Here is a 24,065-nt window from a genome sequence, read left to right on the forward strand (position 1 = left end):
CTTTCGATCCCACAGCCATCAAGGCAGAAAATAATGCACTGTATTATTTCTGGGTGTCATTCTTGGCTTTTGCCATTGAAATTGTCATTTTTGCTATTTTCCCCCTGAGCATCTTATTTCAACAAATTTGGTATATCAAGAAAATAAATGCTATTTCTACCAGGTGCACTGTAACAATCGATGCTGCTGCAAATCACTGACATACCCCAGGCTGTGATAATCCAAAAAAAAGGGGGGGGGGGAATCTAATTAGCATGTAGTATATTAAAATTATTATTTTTTTGTTTTTACTTTCATCTAAAAACAGTGGCGTCATGACAATTTAAAGGATATTATCATCATACCTAAATTGGGATACAATATTAGGGTGTTTTTGAATGTTTTGCAATATTATTAATGTTGCAAAACATTAAAATTATTTCTTTTTTAATCTTAAATTATAGGGTCATCATGACCAGAACCTGGCATTAACGAGGTAAAATTCGGAAAATTAATGAATATTTACGATATTATCATGATACCTAAATTATGATACAATATTAGGTTGATTTAAAATGTTTTGCATTATGAATATTGCAATAACATATATTGCAATTTATTTATTTCTTTTTAAAAAAATATTAAAATGGTTCTTTCTTTAAATGTTACATTATGGTGGCATCATGACCAAAAACCTGGCATTGAAAGTTAAATTGGATGAATATTTGATATTTATGACTGGGACTGAAAAACATATTCATTTATAATATTTTTTTATAGCCTGATTTTGAAAAGCACATTTTGTGTGCAGAGCGTTATGAGTGTGAGTATCTGACACTTCACAAAAAATAATAGTTTATAAAAAAAAATGTTGCTTCTAATCATTGTCATATCCCAATATGTGATAATAATTTTTTTTAAATCTTAGCTTTTAGTATATTGAAAATATTTTTAAAAAATTTTGTCATCTAAAACCAGTAACAACAAACTCTAACTCTCCTGTCTTCCCATTACAGAGCAGCTAAACTGGTGTTTTGGGGTCAAGCAGCACTTTTATAGAGCTCAAACACGCCCCGCCTTCTTTACAGCACGTCCTCAATCCTATTGGTCTGCGCTTTGATTGACGGCGCCGTCGTCCAATAGAAACAGAAAACGGGTCTGCCCAGATGTGTGTGAAGAAGACGGTCAGAGGGAGCAGGAAGAGCTTCACAGAGGGAGACACGAGCCGCTCAGGCACCAAAACACGAAAGGTGAGACCAGATTACATCACATTAAGATCTATTAATCTTGATTAAGTGTGATATTTTATCAGTTGGCGTTTCATTGAGCGTTTTTGTCAAAAATAGAGTGCCAACTGTTAGTTTTAGCTAGCTAGTTTTAGCACATTAGTTAGCATGTGCCGTGTTTATCAATATAAAGTAAGCTAATGCTAATTTCAATGCTAATTCACGTTTGATAGTTTAATTTTACAGCATTTATGTAGTCCTTGTTTATTGTGTGCAGCCTTTTAAAGGCCTCTCAATGTTACAATTTGGTAGTTAAACCCCCGAAAAACCTTGAAAGGTATTTTTGCATGATTTATTTCAATGATTTATAGCAGGTATTTGTATCTAATGTCCTTGTTGTTTCTGTGCAACCTTTTTTAAAGTCCTCACATTCTTTTAAGTCAATATTGTTACCCTCAAAAAGGTTTAAAAAGTGTTTTTTAATGATTTATTTCAATGATTTACCAGCAGATTTCTTTTTTAAATGCCCTGTTTGTGTTTGAATGTTTGTGTGCAGCCTTCCCAATCTTTTTAACTCAGTTATTTTACCCAGAATAGGCTTGTAAAGTGTTTTTTTTAAGATATATTTCAATTATTTTCAGGCAGATATCAGTCTTTATGGTACTTGTTTGTGCGCACACTTTTTTAAGTCTTACCAGTCTTTTAAGTCAGAAAAAAGCATGGACAGGTATTTTCACACCACATTTTTCACCTGTTTATAAGCAGTTGTTAGTCTCTATTGTCCTTGATGTCTGTGTGCAACCTTTTTTTAATCCCCTCAATCCTAAAAGTCAGTAGTTTTACCACCCAAAAAGGCTTGAAAAGTATTTTTGGATGATTTATTTTAGTTATTTACAGGCTGATTTTTGTCTCACGTTCTGCATGTTAGCATGCAGCTTTCCTAATGAAGGCAGGTATTAGTCTCTAGTGTCTTTGTTGTTTTCAGTTTCCCCTTCAAAGCCCTCACAATCTTAGAAATCAGTACTTTTACCTATAAATAGTAATAGAATAATAATAATATAGTAAAGAATAATTGTAGAGAATATAAACATAAGATAAAAACATGAACATATGAACACACAGCAGTGAAATGATCGTCTAGTTCCAGGGCAAGGTTTGAAAAGTACTTTTCATGATATATTTAAATGATTTACAGGCAGCTGTAAGTCTCTATTATCGTTATTGTTTGTGTGCATCCTCTTTTAAATTTTCCCCGACCTGCTTAGTCAGATGTTTAAAACGTCCTTGATGATTTCCTCATGCCACTGTGCCACATTCATATAATTAATCTGTTTTCACTTCTCTTTCTCGCCAACTTGTCAAACTTTTACAGACTAAAAGTGAAGTAGTAGCTGTGATATTTTTTTAAGATATTTTTTCTTGAAATGATGATTGTAAATTGCAACAAAGAAGAAATGGTTTCCTTTTCTCCCACAACTGCAGGATGTCTGATCGTATTTTCACTTTCGGTTTCCATTGGAAAAAAAAATCCTCTAACTGTCTCTGTGATCACTGCAGTTTCCTTAATGCAGTTTTTGGATACTTTCACATCTCACATGCAGTAAAATGGTAGAAATAAGGAATGTGGCCGAGGTGCTTCCCCAAAATATTATCATCATCACTAACATATGATTTCATGTGACAATTAGAATTGATTGATTGATTTTACAGATGCCGTTTGCCAGCGACAAGCTGTACAATGGATACATGCGGCGCAACATGCCGACCTTTGTGAAAAAGCTGGACGCGCGAGAAATCATGTACCATCTACCTTGCTTGACTCCTCACGACAGGGTAAGTTTCATCAGATACCGGGGGCGAGGATTCGGGCTGAGGATACAGCAAACTGCATACAGATGCATGGAAGTCTCTGTTATGTCTTAGTATCCAAATTTTTCCACACTAGTGTGAATTCAGTACCAAAAATGTACCAAAGCTCTGCTTAAACATTTGCAAACTCTCAAATGTTAAATGTCTTAACACAAACACCTGCAACTGAACTTCTTAAAAATTATATGTGTGTGTGTGTGTGTGTGTGTGTGTGTGTGTGTGTGTGTCAGGAACTATATAATCTGAACACTCAAATTTGGCACTCAAAAATTTAAGTACAGGAATACCTTGAAAATCAGACATTTTTTAACTTGGTCTTTGAGAAAAATACTTGAAATGGGAGGATAAGAGAATGATGAGAACACACACACACACACACACACACACACACAAACAAATGTGACCTTTTGAGAATTTAAATATATTATCAAACAGTAACGCGTTAACAAGACTTCGTCTGAACTAACATTTGGTATTAGTCATGATCAGAAAGTGTTTACTTTGACACCCAGTGCTAATATGGATCTGAAGTTGTTTGGATATTCATCGCACGCGGTTGCTTTGATGTCGTACTTGACTTTTTTATAAAAACTGTAGTCTAGCATTTATAGTTAATGTTTTTCTCCAAACTTAACGATGCATTTTCACAACAAATAGAACATTTTTGCACAGTTAACAATAAGAAACTGTACCTTTGATAAATTAATGTGTTTTTTTTTTCCCCTCCAAAATCAAACTTTAGGAAAACATCGAGGCAAAAAGAGAGACTCGTGGGAACAGTGACAGCGTGGTGGCTCTCCTGGACTGTCTGAAGAGGAGAGAAAACTGGCCGGAGCAGTTCATCGAAGCACTCGACGCGTGTGAGCAGCCGACTCTGGCAGCCGAGATCAGAGCGGAGTACGACGCTCTGAGAGGCGTCCCAAAGTCAGCAAGCCAAGTACCTGGTACTGTGTATTGTTGTGTAAAATTTAATGTAGTTTTCCATTTAGACTGGAAAAATATGCTGTGTGATGTGAAAGTTGGTGGCATCCAAAACAGAGATTTAGATGGCACTGTGTTATTTTTACACAAAATGCATCGGAGATTATTCTGCTGAGGGTTCATAGAAGGGGCTTGAGGTGCTTGAAGTACTTGAATTTTCCACTCAGAAATCTAAGTACAGGAATACCTTAAAATCACATTTTTTAACTTTGTCTTTTGAAAAATACATGAATATAAATGTGAGGAGAAGAGAGTGATAAATTATTTTATGAAATGTATTAGAGAAAGGGTTTAAACTAGGAAGCAAAGAGTGGTAGTGGCTGTAGTTATTTGCTGTATGAGCATCAATCTTTGATAAGCACCAGTTAATATTCAGCACCAGGACGTTTCACGAGCCTGCAAAACACTCAAACTGCTGTCGTTTTGAGCAGTAATTAAACAGAAATTAAACTCTGGTTGCATCTTTGCTCCATTTATGAAGCTGCGCAATTTCTTTGCAACAGATGTTTATGTAGAAAACAATTTCATCCTTGAAAATAAAAGTGAGTGCTTGAACAAGTACTTGAAAGTCCTTAAATTTGACTCGCACCTGTTTGTACGAACCCTTATTTAAATGACAGTGTAATTTGCTTTGCCCCAGATTCCAGCCCCAGCTCCCCTCCAACCACTGTCGTCAGGGCTCACGTCCATCCAGCACCATCTGCCGGTCATGTGTCCGTCCCAGAGAGCGGAGCCAGCGGTCCGGCTGCTGCTGCTCCTCCAGCTGGAGCGTCGGCTCCGTCAGAGCCAGCTGCTCCGGCCTCGCCCCCTCTGGAAACCCCTGTGAGTCCGCAAGACCCTCAGAGCTCAGCAGCTCGACTTCCCAAGGCCACCTCCCCTCCTGAGCCCGTCCCCGAGCCTCCACGGCCCGCTCAGGTTGAAGTGACACCTCCTCCATCAACACCTCCTCCTTCTCCTGCCTCTACGACCCCACCTCCTCAGAGGGAGGTGAACTCTCACCAGGAGCCGGAGGAAAACGCTGAATCAGACGTCCAGGACGTCTGTGGAGACGATGCTGTGATCCCTGATCAGACGAGCGCAGCAAACCAGGTATCGATCGGCTCCGAGGACGCTCCTCCACCATCGTGTCCTGCCGGGCCGCGTGAGACAGACGCTCCGTCCCCAGATCGTCCCCACACAACAACGACCTCCACAGAGGTCAGACCACCACAGAGTCCCTCTCCTGCTCACATCAACTCAGATGTGACCGATGGATCCTCTTTCCTCACCCTGACCCCAAAGAGGCCTCCAGTCCAGGACACCAGCCCTCCTGTGGACGTCAAACCTGCTGCTGTCCTGCAGCCTGAGGAGACGTCTGAACCTCCTGCTGCACAGGTGAGTCCCAAAATATCATCATTTTAACACTAAACATCCTGCATCCTGTTGATCTTAATAATAATAATAAATTTGTTTCAGTCCCAAAACCTTCATCAGGCAAATTTAAATGAATGAATTAAATATGCTATTTCTTCAAAAAAGTTTTGGCCAAGAAATGGACATGGCCCAAAATTAGTAAGAAATTAGAGGAAAAACTGCAAGAAAATTACTTGAAAATAAGCAAAATAGGAAAAAGTAAATAAACACAGGAAAATTACTCAAAATGTGCTGAATTTTGAAAAAAAATATAATGTGTGTTTTCTCTAACATAATTTGAAATGTATAATTTTCTTGACATTTTGACAAATTTTCTTTTTCCAATAATTTGTTTTACATTTAAATGATTGTTTACAGTTCCCTGGTGTGTTTCTTTCCTGTGTGGCATCGAGGCAACATTTGCATTTTAACAATTTTTTATCATTATTTATCAAGTAAAGTTCAAAATTATACATCACATCAATTATTGCGTATCCATTTTTTAGGAACATTTGTATGTAGAGAGCTGACAGAGCTAAACCATGTGAGAAAGGCCCCAAAAAAGAGACTCAGCACGGACTCCAGAAAGTCATTACAGTATTGCAAGATAACTGAGGACATATTTTGTGGGTGTAAACGGCCCAAAACGGGTATGTTACCTGGAGGAACACCATTGAGGGTTAAAACTCGATTTGACATGTGATATCAATTTCTCCTGCAGGTCGTTGGAAAAAGCCGGCGGACACAAACTAAAGCTCCGGCCTCCCCGCAGCCTGCTGCCGCTGCTGAGAACGACGTCTCTGTCTCCGAGGATTTCTCGGTGTATCTGAGCAAACCTGGCCGACTCGTCAGCATGCACCCGCAGAATTACAGCAGCCCGACCATCCCTGCACCCAACTCGCCGGAGCAGTTCTACTCGGGTAACAGCGAGCGTCTGGAAATGAGTGACGCTGCAGCGGACGATGACACCTCTGCCCACCTTCCTGCGTGCTCTGCCGTCACCTCCACCACCGTGAGAACAGCGTCTGCACTGCCATGCCAGGAGCAGGGCATCGCTTTTAACCACAACGAACCGGAGGAAAACTACTACGAGTCTCCAGCTCAGAGTTTGGGAATGCAGACAGTGCAGGAGAACTCTGTGCATGTATCCGAGGAGCCGTCTATCATGAATCTAGATGGCCAAATCTCAACTCCACAAGTTCAAATCGTCACCGGCGAAGCAGCCAAACAGATCACTTCTGCACCGCCGCTATCCAACAACGCTGCTGATTGTGTTGTGAGTGTGAACGCCGCCTCCAGCGAGAACCACCTCCCCTCTGAGCCTGCGCCCGCTGAGCCGAAGGATTCACAGGAGAAGATGGCCTCTCGCACCCTGCCGGCTAATACAAAGTACATTCTGATGGCTGCAGGAGTGGGCGCCTGTGCACTGCTGATGGCGTGGAGGTTTAGAAATAAGGGGATTTAATACCTTTTAAAGGAAGATTGATTTTAAGGTTTCGGTGCCTAACTGTATTCATTGGACTGGGATGGCGTGAGGCAGCTGTTAAGTTATTACCTTCAGTAATAACAGCTGACTTGCTAGACCTTTGATCATGTCATTAATCACAAGTATGGGTGTCTGGATATACCAGTATTGAAGATAACCGTGATTTTAAAAAAGAAATATTGATATCATGTCAATTAATTATCAATCCCGCTAGGATTTTGCAATGTTGCAATTGCAGAAAAATCACGCTATCCCTGCAATTTCTTCCAATCGCCGCAACTTTACAGCAGCTTCAACTCATCTTATTGTGAGCACACGTGAATCTCATCCTCGTCAACCCCGATGTTTCTGAATCTTCTTGACTGGCTTGAAACCTATGTGACAAATAACCAGCTATGTTTTTAATATTTGCTTTATTTTAGGCCAGTATAGACGCTGGAAAGGTATCATATCATGATATCCATCCCATGAATTGTAACTTAGATGCAAATCAAAGTCTCAGTGATCTCTTTACAATCACTGTAACCTTAGAAAAACTTTGACTCATCTCATTACGAGCACACACGGCCTCGTCGACATTGACTTTGCTGTGTCTAAATCCTTTTGCCGGCTCAGATCAGCATGACAAAGAAACCTTTGGACCAGCTGGGATTTTACTGAAATATTTGCTGTATTTTATTGGCTCTGAAAATGCATAATATCATGTTATGCATGAAAAAAGCTGCCGTGAAAAAAAGGCATTTCAGGCCACAACAATCACACTTTGTCTCGCTGCCCCAAAGCCATGCGGTTGCCTTCTCGCTCTCCGTTAAGTGTAATTTCTCTTTTTGTATACTTTTGTAAAGTTAAGGTAAATGAACTTACACTTACTCTGTCACCCTGAGAGTCCTGCTAAACTCGGCTCAGACTCTCAAAGTTATTATTGGGAAGAAAAAGGGAACGAATAGTCGAATGTTCATATTGAACAGCCAAATCTGATTCACCTGACATAATTTTGAGTTGGGCACAGCCTTAATTTTGAGTGTAATTCACTAACCAAAAAACGAGACAAAATGCACTTAAGGATTTATTTTACTGAAAGTATTATGACATCCTTTTTTTGTTTTGTTTTTGTCAAATTTTTCAGAGATATTGCGATAAAATCGTAATCGTAAACTGTTGGCCATGATAATCGTCTAGTGAAACTATGACATTGTGCTTTACCACTGTGCCTTGTTGTTAAGTTGCACTATGTTTTATAATTTTATTGTTGAATGATGTTGACCACAGTGAGCAAAAACCAAATCTGCCCTTCATAATCTGGTTTGGGAACTTAATGGAGCTGCGTTCAAATCTGAGGTTATTTATGCACTTGCTGCAAATCTGTGGTTTGTGAGGAAGCACTTTGCCTTTTATTAATGAAGGAAACAATCAGAAAGTATTTAAACATGTGCAATAAAAATTTGACACACTTGATAGGTCCTTGGAGCTCAAAATTTGGTAACCACCAGTTTAAACCATTGATGTTTGCTCTCTGCCCATCATCTGGTGTAAATTTTTGAGACATTTTATTTTTCCACAGATTTCTCTCAACATGTTTGACTGTGTCACATACTTAAAATGAGATTATTTTAACAGCATTGTCAATTCAGTGTTAGAAATGTAAAAAAAAAAAACCCATCCCAAACTTTAATTAGAAAGCTTTGCACACTTTAGGCGGATATTTGAGCTGCAAAGATGTATTGTCATTTTCCTTACTTTGTTTGCACTGTCCCTCTCTGTGAATTTGATAATTACATCAATAAACCTGAATTTTCTTTAAAAAAAAGAAAAATATTTTTCATACCATCTTTTCACATTTTGATTTATTCACTTTTTCGTCTACCTCTTATTCATCTGTTTTCATCATCTTATCTACGTTTTATTCCTACTGATGTGATGTCGTCTTGTTATATTACTTCCTATATTTATCGTCTTTTATTGCATTTATTCTTATATTTTCTAAAACTTTTTTATTTTTATTAATACACGAGTTCACGCCTTTGCTTTATCTGTCAAAGCACTTTGTAAACAACTATTTTAAAGGTGCGATATAATAAAGTTATTATTATTATTATTATTATTATAGAATTAATGGATTAGTTTTCAGTTTTTAGGTGTTTGGGATTATAAAATAGTGCTTGATTTACTGTTTATAGAAGGTAGATTTATTAGTCATTTTTCAAACAAAGTTTAAAAACAAAATTATTATTATTATTGTTATTTATTTATTTAATTTTGCAGAAAAGAATACAGGTTTATGTATGTGTGTGTGTGTGTGTGTGTGTGTGTGTGTGTAAATATACATACAGTTTATATTTAAATATATGTGTGTATGTATGTATATGTATGTGCAAAGTTAGAGCATATATGATGCATTTTTTTGCCCTACAATTCTACTTTGTAGGGCATATTTGGTCACAATGATATATATTTGTATGTTTATGTATGTATATATACATATATGTGCGTATGTGTGTGCATATATATTTCATTTATATTCCTTTGTTTTTTTCATGAGTTACGTTTTTAAGTAAGGAAGCATTTAGTAGTTAATTAAATAATACTTGCCGTTTTTTGGTGAAAAAAAAATCCCAAAAAATGACATCAGCCTCCTTTTATGAACTGTTTTCTAACTGGCGGATTCGCGCTCTGATTGGTTCTGGCGTCCTTCAGTCAGCTTCTGGCCCCGCCCCCCGCGGTCCCGACAGAGAGCATAAATAGGACCTGCTCCCCGGCCGTTACAACGACACAGCTACTTAGCTAGCTAATTAGCTAGCTCACAGAGCTCCGGACTTCATTGTCCACAAAAATCGTTAACATTTAATGATTTTATTCGCCACAAACTGCAGTATATATGTAGCGAATTAGTCGTTTTCAATGGCGTTCAATGGCCACCAACGCGACGACGAGAGTATCGACGAAGACGAAACGCCCACGAAGCAGCCGCGCTCCGACAAGGAGATGCCCGGTTATTTCAGAAACGAACCCAACAATGAGACGGCCGCGCCCGCAGGAAGAGCCACCTCCGACCGGCGGACCTCCAACTCGACGTCCAGACATCGGAGCGACTCGGTGAAGAAAACAAGGCCGCGTAGGTGTTAACTGTTACTAGCACGGGCTTAGTGTATTTACTGGCATCGTTGTTGTATGTGTACACAAATCAAAGGCGTTCCCCACAAAAGACCGAAGATACAGATTAGGAAATAAAACCCGCAACTGATATTAAATCTGAAACATTATTCAAATATATATCTTAAGCGGCTGTATAATATGCTGTTATGGCGAGAAGGTAGACAAAATAATGTCGGTATTGGTTTAACAATGTAATATGGGTGAGCTGTAGTGTCAGTAAATAGCCAGGATCTGTTTTGCAACAAGATGGCGTTCGCGGTACACACTGTACTTCTGCTGCTGAGGATGAAGCTGATAACCGTTATGTCGGCCAACGCCGAGACACCAGCCGCATCCATCCTCACCGTCACTGAGCATCCAGATATTTAAGATAAAACAAGATACTACGATCAAATGTAAGATAAATCAACTTATAGTGACGGGGAGGGATTTAAAAAAATCTGATTTATTGACTCATGTCTCTGTTTCGAATATGTAAAATATAACGAAAACATGAGTTCATTATCATCAAAACATTATTTATTCAAACTGACTGAAGCTATTTTAAAGCAATGCTCTGAATTCACATTAGTGGGCTAAAAGGAAAAATAACATGATAGCAATCGCAATAATAGGTTAAATTATATTTTGAAAAAAAATCAGACGTTATAAATAGAAATAAAATAGTTAAAGGGATGAAAATGTTAAATTGCAAACAAATCTGCTATTAGTGAAAAACTGCGTAAGGAGAAAAAAATTAAAATGTTGAAAATTAAAACTAAATCAAACAAGAGTACTGTACAAATATATGCAGACTATGACAGTGTATCAGGGCCACTGAAGATTTTAAAAAATAAATAAATAAAGGGCAATATTGTAAGGGAGAAAAAAAATGAATTTCTGAGATTAATGTTGCAAAAAGTCAGCTAATCTCTGGGTTTATAAAGTTGAAAATTTGGGACAAAAAAGTCCTTTGTTTCTGGGGGGGGGGTAATATTATCTGAGTTTAGAAAGTACAAAAATTTTAAGAAAACTAATTTCTGAGTAAAGAAAAGAAATTTGAGAGGAAAAAGCTTTTGAAAATACTGTTTTTTTGGGGGGTCCAAAGGACTGCATCACAATGTCTTTCCCCTCTATTTGTGAGGGAAGACCACCCCAAAATCATATGAAAAACAAAAAGAAAAAAGGACAATCAATGGCATCCACAATTGCCTCAATTTACATGTGCAAAAAGGAATAGGAAGAAGTATGAACTAATCCATTCATTTAATGATTTTAACCTACCCCTTTAACTTTTTCAATCTCACATAATGCAGCATTTCCCTGGTTTGGGATGGACATCGGAGGCACCCTGGTGAAGCTGGTGTACTTTGAGCCCAAAGACATCACAGCCGAGGAGGAGCAGGAGGAGGTGGAGAACCTGAAGAGCATCCGGCGCTACCTCACCTCCAACACCGCCTACGGTAAAACGGGTATCAGAGACGTGCACCTGGAGCTGCAGGACCTGACGCTGTGCGGCAGGACGGGCAACCTGCACTTCATCCGCTTCCCCACGCACGACCTGCCGGCCTTCCTGCAGATGGGCCGCAACAAGCACTTCTCGAGCCTCCACACCACCCTCTGCGCCACGGGAGGGGGCGCGTACAAGTTTGAGTCCGATTTCCGCACGGTGGGTTTGCAGCTGCGCTCCTCTGTTTGCTTTTTCAGGCTGCACAGGGAAGACTGACAGGAAGGAAAGAGGAGAGAAATGTCAAGTCATAAAATATTTTTAGAGCATAATGTGACTAGTCAGTGATGGAGAGCACCTGAAACCCACTTTTAAAGATGTGGCATGCTGCCAGTGGGTACAAGGACGAAAAGGGCACGCGTGTTCTCAAGATATTTATAATATTACTATACATAATGTTATTTATAATATTACTACTGTATGTAATGACTATGTGACTATGGATGTGTACCTCATAAAAGCCCACTTCAAAAATCTGAGCAATCCCTTTAAACAGCGACTACAGTGAGATAAATCATGATTGTTGCTCTAAATGTCCCTTGAGGTGCTATTTGTTTAACAAACTGATGGATGTACAATTAAACAAGTCTGTGCTACTGAGGGCAAGAAAATAAATCTGTCTCAGCTGTGAATTTAATCAAAACAGATGTGATTTTGTGTTTCTGGTGAGACATATTTCAGTAGTATTGTGATGAAGGTTCCTGTTTTCTTACCCCGTGCTCTCCCTCCTCCCCCAGTTTCCCGCCTGTGTGTTCTGCTGACCCGTGACCACGTCCCCTCAGTGACGTTGTCCATGTTCTCTTTCCTCTCACCACAAAGATGGCGGACCTGCAGCTTCACAAGCTGGATGAGCTTGACTGTTTGATACGGGGGGTGTTGTACATCGACTCAGTGGTGACCGGCGGACCCTCGGAGTGCTACTACTTTGAAAACCCCACCGACCCAGATCGCTGCATCCAGAGGCCCTACACACTGGAGAACCCCTACCCGCTGCTGCTGGTCAACATAGGGTCTGGGGTCAGCATCCTGGCCGTCTACTCTGAGACCAACTACAAACGAGTTACAGGGACCAGGTGATTATGGAGATTTACTGTGTACCAGCCATGGTTGCAGGTGGACTCCGATTATTAGTAACTTAATACTCAGGGTTCACACAGTCATTGAAAACCTAGAAAAGTAGTAGAATTTCTAAAAATCAATGAAAGTTTAGGATTTGTATTTTTGTATTTATATTGCGAACACTGAGTACAAATTGTCACATTGTTTCTATAAGCGGTTGGCGTTTCTGTTCTCTCGCTCTCTCCCTCCTCTAGGTCTCTCTGCCCCCCACAGACACACACACAGAGCAGGGCTTTTGCAGAGCTCCATACTCTGACTATTAAGGCACATTTTGTGACCATGGAGCACTGCTGCGATTTTCAAATACTTTTAATATCTGAACTGGAGAGCTTTTGGTTTGTTTGCAGCTTACAGAGATTAAATCATCACGTTTAACAGCGCTGCGGTAACAGTCCAGCTTAACGAGTGAAAGCTGCTCAGTAAAAGTGATGTCGCTCCAGGTTTCAAAGGGTTTATGTTTTAAATATGTTAGTTGAACTGACAGTAGGAACTTAAAAAGTCTTAAAATATCTTAAATTCAGATCTGATAGATAGGGGTTTTTTTTAGTCACGTCACAACACCTGTGTGCGTGCAGTGCCCTTATTTATGCCCGCTCTGTGCATTTCAATCATGCAGTAAGTGCATCTGTGCTTTCTGTGCAGAGCAGTCAACACAGAGAATTTCATCAGTGTCATTTTACCTCACAGTTCATTTTGAGCTGCCGTCAATGTGTTTATCACAAAAGAGACATCTGCACTTTTGAGGTGTATTTCCATCACAAGTTGGCTCTTAATTTTTATTTAAAGTGGAATAAAACTGTCTTTAAAAGGCCTAAATTTAACATGTGTATACCTGTAGACACCCTGCCGTCCTCCCACTCTCCAATGGTTTGTTTTCACATGTGGTTTCTCTGTCTGCTGTTATTGAAAGAGACTCATGAATGCTCACTTTTCACTGTAACATAATGGCCCTTTGTGCTGAGAAAGAGACACTAGAGGAGGCCATGGACTCGGGAGTCTGTGTAACGTACAAAACTTTTTTTTTTTTTTTAAGTTGTCGCTGTTACTTTTTGCAGAGACGGTCTTTACCCATAAGTTTAGACTCCACTTGAGACATTAAGATTCTAAGATGGAGAATAAGGGCCATGTTAAAGAAAAAAAAAGTTTTGATTTGAGAATAAAGTCATAATATTATGAGAATAAAGTTGTAATTTTGAGAAAAAAGTCGTATTATTATGAGCAAAAAAGTAGTAATTTTCCAACAAAACTCGTAATATTACAAGAATGAAGTTGTAACATAATGAGAATAAAGTTGTATTTTTATTAGAAAGGTGATATTATATTCCATAAAAAACAAATTGCCAGTAAACTATAAAACAGGCGAGAGCTTTGGCAGCCTTCTTAGCAACTGTGCTCTCACCTGTTTTATTGTTTGCAGGCAATATTTTTATTTCTATAATATAATATCCCCTTTCTCATCAAAATAAGACCTAATACAACTTCATTCCTATAAAATCAAGACTTCTTTTTTCTCGTAAAATAACGGCTTCATTCTTGTAATAATACAAGTTAATTCTCATAAAATTACAACTTTTTTTCTTGTAATAATATGAGGTTTTTTTCTCACAATATGAAAAATTGAATCTGAAAGTCTCAAAAAAAATTGGCTCAGTCGTACAATTCCTACCAAGTCTAGACCAATGCGTTTCTAGAATATTAATGTTTTAATGTATGATCCCTCTGTTAACCTGTGTGTTTACAGCCTCGGTGGTGGGACCTTTTTGGGACTGTGTTGCCTGCTGACCGGCTGCTCTACGTTCGAGGAAGCTCTAGAAATGGCTTCACAAGGGGAGAGCACTCGAGTGGACAAGCTGGTCCGGGACATCTATGGAGGAGACTATGAGAGGTTCGGGCTGCCAGGCTGGGCTGTGGCCTCAAGGTACGCTTTACAGCAGCTTTTGATTGATTGATGTCTTTATTTCAAACATGTAAAATACAACAAATACAGTACTAAAAAACATTAACAAAAAAGAAGGGGGGGGGGGCATAATGAATTCAGATTGCATTATTTGACTCAGCGAAAGGGAGTAAGAAGATATACAAACTTATTTAATCCTACCTGTTTTCTTCTTAAAGGTTTTATTTTTTACTATACTTCACATGCCTGTTTTTGTTTGATTTCAGCATTAACACAATGCCAGCTTTAATGAAACGAGTAACCAGGACAGTGCTTACTTTAATTTTCGATCTTAGGCTGAAAACAAGGAGCCTTGAATCGAACTTGATGTGAACATGAGCCACTTTCAGTATGTGCAGTTCATAAATATGTTTGTTTGATGCAGTTTATTGTTGAGTTTTAGCATTCCTGAACTTTTTGTTCATTTAGCCCGGCTCTTGTTTTTGATTTGACAGTTTTGGCAACATGATGTCCAAAGAGAAGAGGGAGTCGGTGTCCAAAGAGGACCTGGCCAGAGCAACACTGGTCACCATCACCAATAACATTGGCTCCATCACCAGGATGTGTGCTCTCAATGAGGTCAGTCACAGTCGCTGTAGCTGAGTTACTTTATTGTATTTTTATTATTCAATGGCAAAAACACTCGAAGGTGGATGACTTCACCTACTAATAGAAAAATATCAGTTCGCCTCCTGTTTTTTTTCCCTGCTGGTCGTTTTCTCTTTGCCTTCAGCCTCTTTACGGTGCTGCCTTGTGGCGTCTTGATCAAGCAGCATTGTACAGGGCTATGAAGGCGTAGAGGAGGTTCGCTGCGTTATCCACGTGTCTTTCTGCCTTCAGCAGAGGACGTAAAACTCAAAAACCAATAATAGACAAAAAACAGAAATTATGAATGAGATCTGTTTTTTATATTTAGCATTGAAAGTAACATGTTTCAAATGCACAGAAGTCTTAATCAGAAGTCATATAATGTGTAGATTTAAGTTAAAAACCAATAATTGATGACCAACAACTTTAAAGATATACAGTGCAGGAAACAGCTTGAGGGGGCATTTTTGATAATATTTGAATCTTATTGATTAGACTCAATAAATTGTAAAAAAAAAAAAAACAATAAGAAGAATTGTCAGCAGTGTTGGAGAGAGTCTTCAACCAATCAGATTGCTTAGCTGAAATTAGCTGCTGAATAAGGGCTTCAACATATTTCACAGTTTGATTTGTTGATAGTATTTTTAAGTTGTGTTTTTGCTGTTTTCAGATAATAAACTTTAATTCTCTTTCACCACAAAGAACATAGAGCGAGTGGTGTTTGTGGGGAACTTCCTGAGAGTGAACACGCTCTCCATGAAGCTGCTGGCCTACGCCATGGACTACTGGTCCAAAGGACAGCTGAAGGCACTTTTCTTACAGCACGAGGTAAATAATACCTATAATCCTTATCGACCTTGAAGACTGAAAATGTTGTGCTTTGGATGGGCTGAATGATTTCTGACTTCTTCTTTATTTTAGGGTTACTTTGGAGCGGTTGGAGCCCTGTTAGAGCTTCTGCATCCGTCCTAATCCGTCCGAACTACATCCAAAGAAGCACCTGTCAATCTGCTGCAGAGACCATTAGCACTTTAGACTGTCCAGAGGTAATTCCACTGTGGGCCACTTACTGGTAAATTTTGGTTGCGGCAGGCAATCTGTCAAACATTTGGAGGTCTTTGGTTTGAAAATTGGTGAAAGTGTCTTTTAAATTTCGATTCACATCTCTTGTCGTGGTCGGTGGATAGAAGTCTGTTTCCTGCACGGACCAAAGCTGTATGCAGCAAAGTCATTGTTTGGAGAAAAAAAGCCAAGTTTGGTCTGAAACATCTCAAGGAAATTCACCACGGATGCCTGAAATACTCGGGTTAAAAAGTACTCGTTAACACATAGTCTAGTTTTGTGAACTTCATTTACCCTCAGTGGGTATCAGGTCCTGGGCCAAATATTCCTTTTTAGGTTTTACTTTACTCTACATTGGTACCAGTTGGATGGTTGAATTTATTGGTTGTGGATTTTTAAGAAAGACACAGGAAAGATGTTACTACTAAAGCATAATTCATGTTTTATGCCCTTAATGTGTTTTAATTTGTTGTAATGTCTATAAACGTCAGAAAATGGATAAAAATGCCCAACTAAAGTTTCTAGAACCAAAGATTACCTCTGTTTTTGTCCCAAAAGCAAGTCTAAACCCAAATATATACATTTTTACTATCACAAAAGAAAAAGAAATGTAGGAAATCTTCATATTTGAAAAGCTGGAACCTGGTTTTTTTTGTTGTTGACATTTTTGTGGTTATGATGTTTCAGATTGATTTTCTGTCTGAATTAACTAATGCTTTTAACACTAATTCATACATCTCAAAATAAGGCCTTAATTGGTATTGAAATGTCTTAAATTAATCTCTTGAAAGTCTTAAAAATGCTAAGACATGGGAAGTAGGATTTTATGATTTTTTTTTTTTTAATTGTAAAATGTTGAAATAATCGGTAACTTAAAAACAAATGCTTTAAGCATTAAGGTCACAAAAACTCATGATGTATGTTACAATAAGTATTCAGGCAAAGTTCTCCCTAAACCCAAATTATTAATGCTGATTTTGTTTTTTGTTTTTTCCTTCAGTTTTGGTTTTTGTAAAATTGGTTCTGAATTTAAATTTTGAGGGTCATTAAAAGTCTTAAATCCCAGTTGCCTTAAACTAGGAACCCTGTGTAAAAGTAAGGGATGATATCTTGAAAGTTGAGATGGTTTACCTCTAAAATGAAAAGTACTTGGTTACTAGAGTATTCTGTAACGTGACTGTAAGGCAAGATATGATAGTACTCCCATCCATCTGGTACTGCTGAAACAAAGCCTTTACCATGTGCTCCTTGTCACCAGTCAGACTTGCTTCGTAAAAGAAGCAAGAGTTTCTCACTGGACTAATTTCATTTCATTTAAACATTTCTGTCTCTTTATTGACACCATAATTGATTTTAAAAAAATGCACAAGAGGTCGCCATTTCATCAGACTTGCTTTTTAATGGAGATATTAACTGCTACTGTTATAGAATTTGTATCATTTATATTATTTTCCAACACACTGGGAATGTTTGTCAAGTGTTAACTCAAAGCTGTTTTTTGCAACAGTAGTAATATCAGGAAATCTGGACAATCAGTTTTGGGGTTAGTGAGACCACACTGTAAAAAATTAGTGTAAACTGAGGTCCCTTTGCCCTGCTGAAGTGCTCTTGAGCCACTGCATCTCTCTCAAAAATCAGAGAAATCAGAGCAAGTGAGAAGATTGCAATAAATCAGTTCCTTTCAGGATTGAACAGGCAGTTTTTTTGGGATCGCTGCATCCTGAAATGCCTGATTTCACAGCAGCTTTTCGAAAAATCAAATTGCGCTACATGCTGAAAGGTTTATGGGCACCTATTTCTGCAAGTGAAAATTGCAGAAATAGTCGTGAATGGTTGCGATCGCGACATTATGAAATCCTGGAGGGAAAAATTTGGGGCATTACATCCCTGAATCTTCCCCAGATTCAATCAAAAAGTGATTTTATTGAAAAAAAAACTTGATGCATCCCTCCAATGGAGGTTTTAGGTCCTATGAGCCCAAACCGTTTTTGTCTTGTTGACCATGTTCAGTCTGTACTGTTTAAATTTGATTTGTCTTGATTTGGCTTCTCCCTGAAGCGTTTGCTTTCAGGAGGCTTTTAAAGGTAGAACTTGTGTCTCTCATGTGTTACCAGTTATTTGTCCCATCATCCAATATAATGCTTATCCGTCCTATTTCAGTGTCACCCGTTTGTTCAGTCATCGGTCCATCGACGGATTACAGGGACCATAATGAATCTTTGACTACCTAATGGAGAGATTTGACTCCTGAAATAGTTAGAAACTCAGTGGACTCTGTTTTTCAGCAGTCAGTTACTAGAAATAGTGTATCTGAAAGTTGAGTTGAGTTGATTTTAAATGAAGTGCCTGTCATGTTTTTGTATGAAATACAATAATGTGTTCGGCGATGTGATTTAAACTGAGACAAACTGGTTTGTAATTCTGTAGGTTTCCCTCTGTTGTTTGCTTGTAATGTTACATAGAGAAAACTTTGTATTTTTTGTAACAGAGTCATTACATATTTCTTACTGCTTTGTCACTATTGAATACAAACTTTTCATACCTTTGTGACAAAAGTTGTGGTGTTGTCTGTGTTGCTTCTGATGTAGCTTTACGTTAGGTTTACCCAGTGAAAGAAGTACTTGTTTTATTACTTAAGTAAACGTGACAGTACCTCAGTGTAGAAGTATTTGCCTAAATGTAAATGTGCTGCATGTAAAATTTTATTTCTGTACATGTAAAAAAAAAGCATCAAAATATGAAAAAAGTACTAATGCAGAATCACCAATTTCAGACTCCATTCATCAATGAATCCTAAGTATTGGTACATTTGTATGTAAATACTAATGCACTAAAAGTTGCATGTGGTAAATCATATATTTTATTATATAATGCAAGGTAGTAGTCAAGCCTTTTTATGTAACAATGTACAATTTAATTATGGAATAGGAATATTGAGTCTTGCATTATTCATAACAATCAAAACAGATTATATTGCAATGAATACAAGTAGATGCATATATGAATAAAAGTATTTCCAAAAAAAAAACAGCAGAGTAAAAGTTCAAAATTTGCCATTGAAATGTAGTGAAGTAGAAGCAGAACATTTTAATATTCAAAATACATCAAAAGTACTTTTGTAAAATACACTTTTACCTTCCCTTACTGTCTTTTGTACTTGTTTAACTAGTAAACTGATTTTATCTGCTTTGGACAGACTCAGATTATCTGTTTCTGTCTGTTTACAGTCTTTTTGCTAACTAAGCTAAGTGGCTAACCAGGCGGGAGTGTCCATGCGACACTCGCCCGGAAACCCCGTGGTGATTTGCGGGTGTTCTGACGAAAAATGTTTCCTAGTGTTTACGTGTTCATCCTACCTAAACCCATGGCCGTTTAGAAAGATTTGTGGAGGATTTTTCATTATAATAGTATAATTTTATGTTAAATGTTATTTCAGAAAATGTGTAAAATGTTTATTGCATAAACCAAACCGCTAGCCTTAACTAACCACCGAGGGAGGCGCTGCGCATTAACAGGAGGGAACAAGATTCGACGGGGTGACACATTTCGCCACAACACCTGTTGAAAAACCGACGGAGAAGTCTAGTGGTAGTTTTAAATGTTTAAATGCTAACCTTAGTTTAAATGGATGTCTGTGAGAGAGAAACTTTTGTCAAACCCTGTTATTCATCCAGGATACACGGAAAAACGAAGAGCTACTTTGGAATAAGTCGCGTTATTTCTGGGAGAAGATGCAGTTAGCTTATTTAGCCTGTTTGCTAGTGCGCTACCTAACTCACTAGCTAGTTTTCGAGCTAACGTCCACGCACGAGCCGAGCCGTCCAGAGATTTGTTCGTTTCAGGTCGGGTCTTTTCGGAGAACAAGCGAAGATAATGTTATTTTCCCCAAAATATTACTTTAAATTAAAAGGGTTAATTGACGTGGATAATCGTAGCTTCGAGGCTAACGTCAGTTTGTGTTGGTTGCAGTGTGTCTCTGTTGTGTTTTTAACCATCCTGTAATGTGACTGGGAGTGAGTACGTGCATTTGACGTTACAATTTTGCGGTAACGTTACTTAATTTACTCGAGTATCTTCACTTTATTCTAATATCACTACGACATTTCAGAGTAAAATTTAGTTTGTACTGAACTACAGTTAGGCATATGTCACAGCTGAAGTTACAAGTTACAAATTAAGATTTTTTTTGCAGAAAAACATAACAGTTTAGAAAAGATATTAGAAATTTAAAATGTTTCGTTATAAATTGAACTATTCAACAGTTTGTACAAATACAGCTACAACAATTATTTGGCAACTGTTGTTGATAAACATTTATGTAAGTTGTTTTTTAATTTGGTTTGACAAATTTTGAGTTTTGTTTGTTTTGATCTTTCTGCAGTAGGTACTTTTACTTTTAATAATTTAATTATCTTCACTATCAAACTTACTCTTATTTCAGTAACATTATTAATGCAGGACTTAAACTTGTAAAAGTTTAAATGAACATTTTAACTCGTTTTTTTAAAATTTATTCTGAATAGTTTTGAGGTGTTTTTCCGTATTTGGTACTTTTAATACTTTAAATAGATTGATTATACATATTTTAACTTAAGCAGTGATGGATGAAGTACCAGAAAGCCAAATTTGAGTAAAAATACGAATTTATTAGGTACTTGTACTTTACTTGAGTCTGTTCTTTTCATTATACTTTATACATTTACTTTACTATATTTCAAATGGAAATATTGTACTTTTCACTTCACAACATTTATCTGAAAGCTTAAATTGCTTTACAGATTAAGATTTTGGCACAATGTAAGAGTTTATAAATTATGACGTTTAAAACTTAAATTAGTTTTAAAATTCCCAGCAGTTACAAATACGAATACAACTGCAAAGATTAGTCGATTCATCAATTCAGCATATGAGTGAAAATCAATTGGCAACTACAAATTTATATTGTTTTCTAATTTATTTTGAATATTTTTAGTATTAGGTGTTTTTTAAAGATGTTTCTGCATTGGTACTTGTAACACTTTAAGTAGATGTTCCTAATTGTAGTTACTTACTTGTAGTAAGTAACATTTTCAAAGCAGGATTTTTCATTAAATAGAGCATTTTTACAATGCAGTATTAGTACTTTTACTGAGGGAAAGTATCTGAATGCTTCCTCCAGCACTGTCTGAACTGTAGGTCAGTGTAAGCGTATTTCGCAGATTCTTTTTTTAATTTTCCGGTTGTAAATCTTCCTCGGACACGCTGCGCTTCCTCAGGCACGTAGGCTGTGTGTGAAATAAGTGAAATTCACGTTTTTTGGCGTTATGCAAGAGAAGACCGCCTGTTACAGAACCGTCCATGAAAGAGTTAGTGTCTTTCCAAGGAATAAATCCAGCCCACTTCAGTCCTGCAGCCTCCTCCTCCTCCTCCTCCTCCTCCTCCTCCTCCTCGGTGAGGTCTGCACAGCTGGCAATTTACAGACAATAACGCTGTAAGGAGTAATTGGCTGCTAGGTGGACCGCTGTCCCACAAATTGGACCCGCGTTTGATGGAGGACATGAACTAGCACAAATCCTGGAATATTGATCCATCGTTTTCACTTCTGGGGTTCAGTTTGTGAATCTCTGGATCACCACAGCTGAGGACCCAGCTCCCCCCTCTCCACTGGAACCGTTATAACCTCCTCATACTGGAAACATAAGGTAAGAATGCTTTGTACTTTAAAATTAAGAGAAATGCACTGAGGAATCACGATTTTGCTGTAAAACTTGTTTCCCATGTTAAGGATTTTTGCGGCATTTTATCAGAACAATTAAAAAAAAGCAAGCTGCTTTCAACCTGGATGTTACAATACACAAATACAGTCTTATTTTGTACCTCTGTGAGGCAGCATTGTGCTTTAAAGTCGCCTAATACAAAATCAAACCACATTCATGATATCTGCAGTAGTGAAGCAGACACTTTCACTTTTAGGGTGCTGAATATTGGAGGTAAAAAATGTGAAGAATGCTGCAACAGGAAACAAAATGTGTTGCCAAAGCCAAATATTTACTTTGGAAAGTAATCACAGGAGGACTTGCTGCTTGGTGTGATGTAGGAAAAGTTAAGTTGTCAATTAGTAAGTTGTAGCTATATTCATGCGCGAATAATAAATTATTTACCACTGACATAAAGACTCAGCATAGAGCAAGATTTGGGGTGCAAAATATTTTCTGGGTTTTTCTGATATCTTAAAGAGCTATAAAGACTTAAAGGTCCAATGTATAGAGGATTTTGGAGGATATGTTGGCAGAAGTGGAATATAATATGCATAACTATGTTTTCTTTAGTGTATAATGACCTGAAAATAAGAATCATTGTGTCTGTGTTACCTGAGAGAGTGTCTTTTATATCCACATATGGAGCGGGTCCTCGTCTACAAAGTTTGCCATGTTGTTTTTACAGTAGCCCAGAATGGAAAAACCAAACGCTCAGTATGTTTACATGATGTTAGAAAAAGTCTGATTATTGTGTGACTTGCTCACAGACTGTGAGCAGCAGCCACCGCGCGGATGTAAATGAGACAAACTTTTGCTTGTTGAGGAAAGAGGGCTGTAGTCAGAAAATGCCACAGGGAGCGAACTTCCATCTGCTGACGGTTTATAACAGACTTGGCCAGCAGACATTACTACACGCTGATTGGCTGTTGCAACAGGCGACGTCACACTGCGACATCACTAAGGGTCATGGATTTTTTTATTTTTTTTTAAATATTTTTTGGGGCTTTTTATTGCCTTTATTAGATAGGAGAGATGTTGCATGAAAGGGAAAGAGAGAGAGGGGATGACATGCAGCAAAGGGCTGGGGCCAGACTCAAACCCGCGGCCGCTGCAGCGAGGACACAGCCTCTGCACATGGGGCGCCTGCTCTACCAAATGAGCCGCTGGGCGCCGCAGCGTCATGGATCTTTGTTCTTAACTGCGCTGTTTTACCACTAGATGCCACTAAATCCTACACACTAGACCTTTAATAGCTTTTCAGTGATTCACTGATGAAATGTGGGGCCGTTAAATGTTTCTGTTGATTTTCTGCTCTGCGTTATGGTTTTAAATTTGCATATTTACAGAACATGTGAACAAGAAGGCCAACAAATCATAATTGCAGTTTCTCAGAATTTCTAGGAAACGTCTGACCACAATGTGTCCCCATTTTAACCCTTTGAAACCTGGATCAACATCATTTTTCTTGTGCTGCTTTAAGATGTCTTTAACACATTAGTAGATCAGTAGATTCAAAAAATTACTATTAAAAATGTGGGGGAAATGTCTAGAAAACTATTTAAAGTTCTCATAATGAGATATTTTTAAAATATTTTACAGATATATTGTAGTATTTTTAAGCAGTTTTTATCAGGTCATTTCTTCTTTTTTTCCCCACATTTTTCACCAGGTAATTTTCTTGCTGATGCTTATGGATCATTTCTTCTTCAGTTGCTCATTGTCCTCTTCCCATGTTTTTAAACGACATTAAGCAAATTTGCTCAGTTTTCAAAGGGTTAAGCAGCTTATTTTCCCCCCAATTTTGTCTATATTTTGTTTATTTTAGGGTACTTTGGTTGTCTTGCAAGTCAAATACACACAAGAAATGATAACAATATTAATAACTTTTGAAGCAGTGACCAATCAAAACAGAAAAAAAACATTGGCCTAAGCCTTAGCTTAACGCACCCACCCTTTTACATTAATTGTTTTGCTCCCCTCTCTTTATATTTATATTCCTTTATCTGCTTGTGTAGCTGAAACCTAACTCTTGTCTCTCGTCTGTAATGCA

General features: G+C 38.0%; 3 protein-coding genes across 5 annotated transcripts in view; all 3 read left to right on the forward strand.

Annotated features, from left to right (window-relative positions):
* The first annotated feature begins 829 nt into the window (after window positions 1–829).
* LOC121953286 (uncharacterized) lies at window positions 830–8,744 on the forward strand. The gene is made up of 5 exons (XM_042500287.2): window positions 830–1,229; window positions 2,916–3,038; window positions 3,817–4,018; window positions 4,696–5,429; window positions 6,169–8,744. Exons 1-5 carry the CDS (start codon window positions 1,146–1,148, stop codon window positions 6,910–6,912), a joined length of 1,887 nt encoding a protein of 628 aa, XP_042356221.2. The 5' UTR covers window positions 830–1,145; the 3' UTR covers window positions 6,913–8,744.
* A 912-nt stretch (window positions 8,745–9,656) lies between these two features.
* Window positions 9,657–18,832, forward strand: pank2 (pantothenate kinase 2). The gene is made up of 7 exons (XM_042500292.2): window positions 9,657–10,045; window positions 11,382–11,734; window positions 12,392–12,645; window positions 14,433–14,609; window positions 15,083–15,206; window positions 15,918–16,043; window positions 16,137–18,832. The coding sequence occupies exons 1-7, from the start codon at window positions 9,832–9,834 to the stop codon at window positions 16,185–16,187; spliced, it is 1,299 nt and encodes a 432-aa protein (XP_042356226.1). The 5' UTR covers window positions 9,657–9,831; the 3' UTR covers window positions 16,188–18,832.
* Window positions 18,833–21,332: 2,500 nt separating this feature from the next.
* The window catches only part of loxl3b (lysyl oxidase-like 3b), a 30,850-nt gene continuing 28,117 nt past the window's right edge, over window positions 21,333–24,065 (forward strand). The window contains exon 1 of one of the 3 annotated variants that reach the window (XM_088087948.1): window positions 21,333–21,958. The gene's annotated coding sequence lies outside the window, so the exon portion shown is untranslated. The remainder of the gene's footprint in view (window positions 21,959–24,065) is intronic. The other 2 variants (XM_088087947.1, XM_042500286.2) reach the window with 2 other exon arrangements.

Source organism: Plectropomus leopardus, chromosome 14 (assembly GCF_026936395.1).
Source record: "Plectropomus leopardus strain MGB_pleo_1.0 chromosome 14, ASM2693639v1, whole genome shotgun sequence".
Classification (NCBI taxonomy): Eukaryota; Metazoa; Chordata; class Actinopteri; order Perciformes; family Serranidae; genus Plectropomus; species Plectropomus leopardus.

What these genes read in the sequence shown, in the direction of transcription:
- LOC121953286 (XM_042500287.2), top strand. Translation starts at nt 1,146, where the DNA reads ATGTGTGTGAAGAAGACGGTCAGAGGGAGCAGGAAGAGCTTCACAGAG. An exon ending in GCTTGACTCCTCACGACAGG is followed by an intron (nt 3,039 to 3,816) that starts GTAAGTTTCATC and finishes ATCAAACTTTAG; the next exon opens with GAAAACATCGAGGCAAAAAG. An exon ending in CTGAACCTCCTGCTGCACAG is followed by an intron (nt 5,430 to 6,168) that starts GTGAGTCCCAAA and finishes TTTCTCCTGCAG; the next exon opens with GTCGTTGGAAAAAGCCGGCG.
- pank2 (XM_042500292.2), top strand. Translation starts at nt 9,832, where the DNA reads ATGGCGTTCAATGGCCACCAACGCGACGACGAGAGTATCGACGAAGAC. An exon ending in GGCTGGGCTGTGGCCTCAAG is followed by an intron (nt 14,610 to 15,082) that starts GTACGCTTTACA and finishes TTGATTTGACAG; the next exon opens with TTTTGGCAACATGATGTCCA. An exon ending in GGATGTGTGCTCTCAATGAG is followed by an intron (nt 15,207 to 15,917) that starts GTCAGTCACAGT and finishes TTCACCACAAAG; the next exon opens with AACATAGAGCGAGTGGTGTT.